This window comes from Pterocles gutturalis, unplaced genomic scaffold (assembly GCF_000699245.1).
Source record: "Pterocles gutturalis isolate BGI_N339 unplaced genomic scaffold, ASM69924v1 scaffold49091, whole genome shotgun sequence".
Taxonomy (NCBI): Eukaryota; Metazoa; Chordata; class Aves; order Pterocliformes; family Pteroclidae; genus Pterocles; species Pterocles gutturalis.
Genome location: NW_010102314.1, coordinates 5,310 through 14,461, shown reverse-complemented (window position 1 = coordinate 14,461; position 9,152 = coordinate 5,310). Strand labels below are relative to the sequence as shown.

Below are 9,152 nucleotides of genomic sequence, written 5' to 3'. Positions count from 1 at the left end.
TTTTTCTTTTTTTTTTTTTTCCCCAAGCTCTGTATGCAGGAGCTCTCAGTACAAGCAGTTCTGGTTTGCATACCGGAGATTTTTCAGGTATGGGGCACGTCCAGTGCTAAAGGTACGGCCAGGGCATGTCTGTGCTTGAGTCCCTCAGCAGTCTGGATTTTGGTTCAGATTACCAATGGAAACGCACTCTGGTAACTATTGCAAGAGCTTATGAACAGTTCTTGGTAGTTTTGCTAGTTCTGTAGACCTGGATGTAGTCACCAGAACTGTGAGTTCCCATTGTTCACTGTGGCTTTGTTCCTGTGACACATCTCTCCGTTCCTACCTGGCCACAGGCATGGGCAGAGGAATAAGGACAGAGGTGATCGAGCAGAGGAAAGGACCAGGCATGGCAGATGGAAGGTGCATCTGTGCACCTGCAGCAGCATCTTACAGTGTTAAGGCCCTGAGAAGGCAGCAGAAGTCCAGCCAAGGAAACTGGAGATGTTTTTTCTTTCCAAAGCGCACAGAAACCCTTGGATAATGATTTACAAAAAAGCGCAAGGAAGAAGTAGGTAGATGTTGTGGTCTTATTTTTCTGCTTGGACTTAGGAACTTTGAGTGAAGTCCTTTCTACTGATGAGCTTATTAACTTTAAATTAAATGGGGCTGCAATTTCAAAACAGTTCTGGAATACAAACTGAGAGTGACCAATTTGTGCTGTTCTCATGCAAACAGCAGCCCCAAGAGGATGGTTTTCTTCATTAAGGAACATACTGGAGCACAGTAAGACTGTGCAGTAAAAACTGAAGTAACATTCAAAACAGAAAACGAAGGGGAATCATTTGGGTTTTGTGGGGGTTTTTTTCCATTCCTGCAGTGATTCTAAGACATATATTCTTGGATGTCATGTTCATTTTTTTTAAAGTCTGCTTACTTATATTATTCACAGTGCTACTGAATTTTACAGTTATCCTGCGTAACTGGGTTTCAGAGACATGGTCTACCACCTCCACTTTTAAAATAACTGATTGTTTTAGAATATACTTTATATGCATTTCCAGGAAAGAGAAGATGTAGCATACGCAGATATTGTTCCCAGTTGAATTACTGTGTCAGATAATTAAATGAAGTATAACTGAAATTGTCTCCTATTACTAAGGTATTGCTGAAATCCTAATGAACCGACCCCACGCAAGAAATTCATTGGGAAAAGTATTTGTAAATGAAGTGAGTATGGGCCTGGCCTGTAAACGTGTTTGGAATCATGATCATTAACTAAATGCAATAAGAATAGTTGTGGGAAATCTGAAACAAAAACTTAAATCTCTTGCTGAAGGTCAGTGGGAGACTGCACCGGGGTGAGGCAGGTTAGCCTGAAGAAAAAGAGATCGTGGTAGGTCTGTACTGCAGTAACTTCAGCTGCAGACTGGATGGAGATACGGGAGTTAATTAAGTTGGCAAACTCGGATGCAAGTCAGTGTCCTCACTTGTGTAATTACAACAAAAAACATACTCATTGTCAGACTGTAGCAGGTGATCTGTTTGAGGCTGATACATTCAAGAGAAAGTCTCATGCCTGGACAGGAAGGGGAGTTTAAGGTACAGCAAAGGTTCATCTCTGAATGGAAGAAAAACAGAGATGGGAAAACCTGTCATTCTGAGGCATGGAAGGATCCTGCTGGCTCCACATATATGATTTCCAGGAAATTCCAGGCACCTGCGGGGGGGAAAAAAAAAAATAAACTTTTATCATAGATTAGGAGCTTGCTGTCATTTAGATATGTACATCCATGTGCTTAAAGTTTTTCTTCTCTTGTTCATACTCCCTCCCTCACAGCTGTTCAGCGCTCTGGAGCAACTCCGCTTAGATGAGCAGGTTCGCGTGGTGGTGTTCAAGAGTGAGGTGAAGGGTGTATTTTGTGCTGGTAAGTAACAAAGGCTCTGCAAACTATTATTAAAAAATTTGATGGCTCTTAGGGCTGTGTGCTGATCAGGTCGTGCAGAAAAGCAGTTGGAAATGCTTACTAAAACGGGCTGGCTTTTGTGTAGCAAATAACAAACGCATGGTTATCTCTTTTGCCTGTCTGCCTCTCAGCTTGGGTGATGAAGATGTGTGTGGTGCAGTGAGCTGCACAGGCTGCATGGTGCTACTGTGTTTTCCATTTATAACCATCTTCAAGCCCAGGTGCCTCTGGTATTGGAGTCCCTGGTTTCCAGTTTTATGGATTATCATCCTTACATACAGGGATTGGTGCTCCTCTGTGAAATCTGTTCAAAGGGTATAGAGGAGCACCATAGCCGCTGCTCCAGTCCAAATGTGCACACTCCAGCTTCCACTGACCTTACTTGACCAGAACGCTGTATTTCAGGACTTCTGAAGTGGTCTGTCCACTAGGATGGACAGGAGGGAACACAGTCCAGCTGTATTTTCCCTATTCCTGTATTCTAACCTTTTTCTCCTCTATTTAGGTGCAGACTTAAAGGAACGTGCAAAGATGGATGATGAAGAAGTTGGACACTTTGTGAAGAGGCTGAGAAATCTCATGGATGAAATAGGTAAATTATTATCTCAGTTGGGAAATTTATCCTAGGTTGCCTGTACTGAGACATTTCAAAATCCTGCAGGAGGGGACGGATGGTAGCCCCAGCAGGCTGTCTCTTTAGGAGCAGCTTCCCAAATGGCTCCAGCTTATGCCTGAAACAAAGGAATTAAATACCAACTATCCTGCTGCCACTCCAAGGACAAGATGCATTTCATTACGCTGCTTCCATGATAAAGAGCAGTACACACACATGCATTTAATAAGTACCTGCTATAATAAAGCATTCTATGTACAGTTCCAGGTAATTCATGGGACCTGGTGCCAGACAAAATGAGCCATGTTGGTTGTTCCACTTTTAATGCACGTTCTGAAGCATTCATGATATGGACATGATGTAAGAACGTGGATTTTGATGTCTGAATGGCTTTATTGAATGTCAGGGGGTTTGTAGTTACAACTCCCCTCCTCCCTTTTCTTCTCAAAAGAAATATGGACTTCTGTAATTGGTTTTCTTCCCCTATTTATTAATTGTTCTGCTTTCAATACCAAAGAGGAAGCTGACTAAAATAACAAGCAGAATTGCAGTAATTAAAAAAAAAAAGACAAAATCAACAAATGACCCTGTCTCACAAACTGCAGAAGCAGTCAGGGGGTAGGGTGCAGGGGGTTTGTCCAGGTAGTTATGGCACAGATTTAGCACATGTCTGAAATCTGCTTCCAGCAGTATTTAAAAAGGTATCTTATTGAGCAGCTAATTTCCAGGTACCTCAGGCTCTTCATCTATGAGGTGACAACCGTGTTTACCAAGTTCAGGAACTGTGGCTAACAGAAGCACCAGAAAAGCTAATCCTTGTAACAGTGACTAGAGATGATGGCTTTGTTTGACTGTTTACTGCAACAACTGGGTATTCACATGATAAATTTGCAAGGAGATAATTCATCCTGTTTTGTGGTGCACTACTTTACATTTGCATGCTTCTTTGCATGCAAGAGGAATGTTTTTTGCATTCTTCTTGCAGAGAAGGGAGAAGTGTGAAAAGACACAGTTTGTACTATTTAGAGACCGTGAGAAAGTTTGTGGCAGAAGAAGATGAATTCTTGAACAATTTTGGAGAACCACTAAAAGCTTTAGAATTTAAGCATTTGAATTCCAGAAGTGAGTGGAACAGAACTTCTGGGACAAAACTACATAATCTCTATTGTTTTCTCTAGCTGCCCTGCCTGTACCCACAATTGCTGCAATAGATGGCTATGCATTGGGTGGTGGACTAGAGCTGGCGTTAGCTTGTGACCTTCGAGTAGCAGGTTTGTATAGGATTCTTCTTGTAATCGGTGACCATATTTTAAAGAGAACTTACATGAATGACAGCTGACTGTTACTGGAATCCAAAAGGCTAAAAGAGGAAATTACACAGTTCAGGAAATGAGTAGGCATTTATCCAGAAATCGTGACTCTTTGTTACTATCAGGAATGCAGTTTCCTTGCTTAAAAAGTAAAGTCTATTTTTAGACAAATTAGGATTCCTTCAGAAAACTAGTTATTAGTAGAATTAAATAGTTACTGTCACAAAATATTGGATGAGCACTCTGGCTAGATCTAATCTTCCCTACTTAAATGAGCTTGGAGTGGAAGCCTTCCTTCTTCTGTTTCCATTCTTCCATCCATTACATTTCATCTAGTATGGACCCAAGGTTCATTTTTCTAAATAAAATTTCTACACTAGGGGTAAGCAGCCATACTACACTTCTCTCATCTGACTCGAGATGGACATTGATTAAGCACTGTAGTTTTCAGACTTCCTAGCAACCTGGAGAAGTGGAGTTCCAGTTCAGTATTGACAGTGTGTAGTTTTATTAGTCTGTTCAGTATGGAAAGTTTGTAGTTATACAGATCAAAGTAACAACACCTATATTTATTTTTTAATAGCTTCATCAGCTAAAATGGGCCTTATTGAGACCACGAGAGGGCTTCTTCCTGGAGCAGGTAACTTTCACTGAATCTTCAGTCTCTTACTTGCTCAGCTGTATAGTAAATATTTTGCCATTAGAGCAAAATTAGAGTGTTTTGAATGTAAAATAGAAGTAGCATCTTACAGTGACCCAAGAGATCTATAAATCAAGAGTTCTGTTCCAAGCCCTGTCTCAGACTTGCTATGAATTTAGGGAAGTCCCTTCACACCTTTTCCTGTTTATCAAAATACTCAAAAGCATGCTGAAGCCTTTCAGATGCCTTGCAGAATGTTGACATATTCAGCTAGTAGTTATTAAAGAACCACAATCACTTTATATACATATATAAAATATACAACCTCCTTGTTATATAAGGAGACAAAATACTACTGTTTTTTAGGCATTTCTCAGAAATGGAAAACGGTGTTTTTGCTGTTGTCGTAAGGTGGAACCCAGCGCCTGCCCAGATGTGTTGGAATAGGTCTTGCAAAGGAACTAATTTTCACTGGTAGACAGATTGATGGACAACAAGCCTTCTCAATGGGATTAGTAAATCACGCAGTGCCACAAAACAATGAGGGAGATGCAGCTTACCAGAGAGCACTAGCTTTGGCTAAAGAAATCCTGCCTCAGGTAAGTGTGTTATTCATGTGGTCAATGTAAAGAAGGTATTTCCACTTCCCTTAAGAGAGCGCAAACAAACAACTGAAAGTCGTTTCTACGAAATATTAACATTTTGGTTCCTGGTCCCTTTACTCTGTCCTTTATTGTGAATTCAGTTTCTGTAGGAACAAGTGTTAACGTCCAGCTGTTTAACGCATAGGACAGTTTTACTTCCCAGTTGGGGTTATGCAAACCTGCAGGACGCACTGAAACCTTGCACCATGAACAGCTATTAACTGTACATAACGCTAAATTGTTGGGGTTTTTTTAAATACTCATTAGCTTACTGCAAATTGCTGTAGACTAAAAAGGTCATTTGGAGCTAGGATAATGATGTAACAACTATGCTATTATAAACTGATGTGGCTTTAATTATTTTTAAATGTTTGTTGTGCTTTTTTTTTAATAAAGGCTCCATTTGCTGTGAAAATGGGAAAACTGGCAATAAACAGAGGAATAGAGGTAATTTTTTTAAGTACTGATGTAAATGAAACAGAGGCAGCTCTTACAAATTACTCCAATAAAATTGTTTAGAACAGATGAGTTAAAGGCCTTGTCTAAACAAGGATTATAAAACCATTTCAGGGGTTTTAAAGATTTTTCTTTAAAGACAATATGGCGGGATTTTTTTTTTTTCTACAGATCTACTTTTTTTTTCCTACAGTTTTTCTACTGCTAACACTGTAGTTCTAATACAGAAGTGAAGGTCACTCACTGCAAGTGAATGTTTATTGATTTGAGGGCTGTGAAGTAGTTTTGAGGGCTATATTTCAGACGAACCTTACTCCTTCCCTCTCATCCACAGGTTGACATTGCGTCAGGGATGGCTATTGAGGGGATGTGTTATGCCCAGGTAGGTTGCCCTCAGAATAGTTTCCTGAAAGGAACAACTGTATATTTTCTAAACCCAGATATTCACAGTATCCTTTTGTATTTTCCTCTCTATAAGGGAACACTAACAGCTAAAGCTTTGAGAACACCCTTGAGCGCAGTTCCAGATTTCTGTTTCATAATATTAACTGGTAGACACGCATGTGTCATGCATAGCTGCCTCTCAGCCTGCCTGAGACCAGAGTCCTTCCTTAAATACCCTTCCGTCTAAACTAGTTGTATATTCTTAGTTTCAACAATATGTTAATTACAGGATGAGCTTTAGGAATGTTTTAGGTTTAACAAATTAAATAAACCAGATTTTTTCTAGTCATTCTTTCTGACAAGTTTTGAGAGCATGCACCTTTCTCAGCTAACGGAACAACATAACTGCTGTGCCTCTCAGTGTGTTTTAAGATGGTCAGGTATTAAATTTATGGAAAACTCTTTTCCTGTATAGTTCTCTGGTCTGTGGTCTTTCTTTTAGATGTTTTGCTTGTGATCTGCACTACAACCCAGTCCCTTTATTTTCCTAATTGCAAAAAGTGGAAGGTAAACTTAAAAACTTATCAGAAAAGATTACTTAAGGAAAGCAATCTTAGTCTTAGACCACTACTGCCAAAATAGTCAGTATGTAAAAATATATCAGACGCGTCAATGAACATACCCCTTTTTTTTTTTTTTTTTTAATGTAGAACATTCCCACAAGAGACCGGCAGGAAGGGATGGCTGCCTTCAGAGAGAAACGACCACCTCGGTTTATTGGCAAATAATGCTTCCTAGCTTCCCCTTGATTTTTTGAAGGTAAACAAGGACTGAAGAGGACCCACTGATTTCTTTGGACTATTTTTATGACTGCATTCTGTGTACTTAGCTCCTTGCCTGGGACTGCATTTCTGAATAATCCACTGGATCATTTTGCTGTAAGAATTCCCAAATAAAGATTTAACTTTGTACAGCTGATCTTTTTAAAGAGCATACATCTTAAGTCAGTGGTTATGGCTCTCCAACAGATAATCAAGTAAGGACCCTGGAAAATCTTGGACACACCATAAGCAAATAAAAAAAAAAAGTGAAGAAAACATGCTGTACCTAAGCATTGGTAGGAAAAAAAAAATCACTCTGCAGAGAAAGTCCACTTAAAGAAAGAAACCTTCCTAAGCTTGCTTCCCATTATCAGTGCTCTTCCACCTCCTCAGGCAGATGCAGTCAGCCCAGATCTGCTGTGAATAGTGCAAAACACCAAGCTACCTGAACGTGGTCTCTTTGGTATCAGTTCTTGAGAAAATGCGAGGCCAAAATGTGAACATAGATATGGCCACCATCTATGGCCATGATGGTGGTTCAACATCTTGAGCATGTCACCTCTCTCCTGTCACCTATTTTTCCTCTATTGCCTGACTGGAAGTTGTTTTCTCCCTCTGCTTAGAGGTTCTCCAGCACTGAGATGTGCCACACAATTTAGCTCTACAGCTTCTTACTTCCACGGACTGAGGCTTTCAAGCAAAAGTGAATTAGTGTAGTTAGGGAAATGTATTTTTAGGAAGTACTTCACAGGTAATCAAAATATACTTGTAAAATGTGGCTTACCGCATTGGAACTGGGTGTCACTTCATCCTGAGCCTCTAAGCACAGCACAATTTCACCTTGGCCTGAAGTTAACCAGTTCTGTGGGTGAGGCAACCTTACCAGATGATACATGTACAAGTTTCCTATGTAAAAATCTGCAAAGGTAAACCAGAGTCATGATATTCAGCCTTCACAAAAAAGATGGCAAATGCCACAGGTGAAATATAAGAGTTTGAAAGTTTCTTCCAGAATTATTCTACCCTAGCAGAAACTCCTGTAGCTGCACAGGAATGTGAAGACACCTTCCTGTAACTGATACTTGCAACTAAATTTGGTTGGATTTATACCTTGTAGGCATTCATACTCTTCAGCTTAAAAGAATTGCTTGCCTGAAGCATGTGGGAACAAAACAAGAAGGGTATGGAAAATCATTTACAATGTGCTTGCTGGCAGCAGAACTTCATGAAGTGACTTCTTCACCATCTGGACTGATACCAGCATCACATTTATTCTGTGCTGCATGTAGTAGTAGTTTTGGGTTGCCCTTTTTTTTTTTTTTCTTCCATACTTTTAGTTAAGATGCTTCAGCAAGTTCTTCTGTTATTAGAAAAAAACAGTACTAGAAGGAGAGTTGTCATCTTTATTTTTAAATCTTGTAGCAATTGATTTATATTAATTTTATTAACACAAAATTTGACAAGTTTTCTGTTCCATTTCATGTAACAGAAATTTAATAGCAGAAGTCCCAGAGCAGACATCACAGAAGGATGGCTCCCACTGCCATTTTTGATTTTTTAAATTTATTTTTAAAAACCAATTTAATTTATTTATGAATCAAGAAAACTGTATATAACTAGGTACACCCATGACAATGATGATAGCTAAATTATACCTTTGTACAAAAAGCATTTATGCTTTAGTGGATCAGTACCTTCTGAAGCTGAAATACACAGTAACTACGTTATTGAAGATTGGAGGTGATGTTTTTATTTGAAGGATGGGAGTTGGGGGAGGGAAGGAGTTAAAAAATAGTAAAATATGATCATCATGAAGAAGCCATCCCTCCTAGTAAGCTACCAAACAGCAGTTTTCTTTTTAAACTCAATTAGCAATTTATTTACAGAAGAGTCTCTGAATATCAATCAGTTGCCATGGAAATATGGAGACTAACCAGATAAACAAAAACAATACCTGAAATTAAACTGTATTTGAATGGACATGCAGTTTGCTTCCATCACTTGTATTTTATCAGGCATCTGTGCAATATGCTTCATTCAACACATCATTTGAAACCCACAGGTAACCAAGAAAGAAGTTGTTACAATTAGCATCTTTACATAAAATTTCACACTCCACAAAACAATGCAATTGACACAGGGCTTACATTGAACATTGGGTGATATTTTGTACTGTGATGACTTGGAAATATAATTCACTGCACAATACCGACAGAATATTTACAGAAAACAGAGCTATCATTAGTCTCTTATAAATAAGGTGACCAAATAGCCTGGGCCTCCTATCAAGATGTGCAATCCCCTTCATGATGAAGACAAGTCAGTATTTTGCTCTAAT

At 39.2% G+C, this 9,152-nt stretch overlaps 1 protein-coding gene across 1 annotated transcript; it reads left to right on the top strand.

Annotated features, from left to right (window-relative positions):
- Positions 1-1,146: 1,146 nt before the first annotated feature.
- ECHDC2 (enoyl CoA hydratase domain containing 2) lies at positions 1,147-6,966 on the top strand. Its single transcript, XM_010085752.1, has 9 exons — positions 1,147-1,209; positions 1,820-1,907; positions 2,452-2,538; positions 3,738-3,830; positions 4,453-4,509; positions 4,921-5,108; positions 5,550-5,600; positions 5,944-5,991; positions 6,704-6,966. Exons 1-9 carry the CDS (start codon positions 1,159-1,161, stop codon positions 6,779-6,781), a joined length of 741 nt encoding a protein of 246 aa, XP_010084054.1. The 5' UTR covers positions 1,147-1,158; the 3' UTR covers positions 6,782-6,966.
- Positions 6,967-9,152: the final 2,186 nt, after the last annotated feature.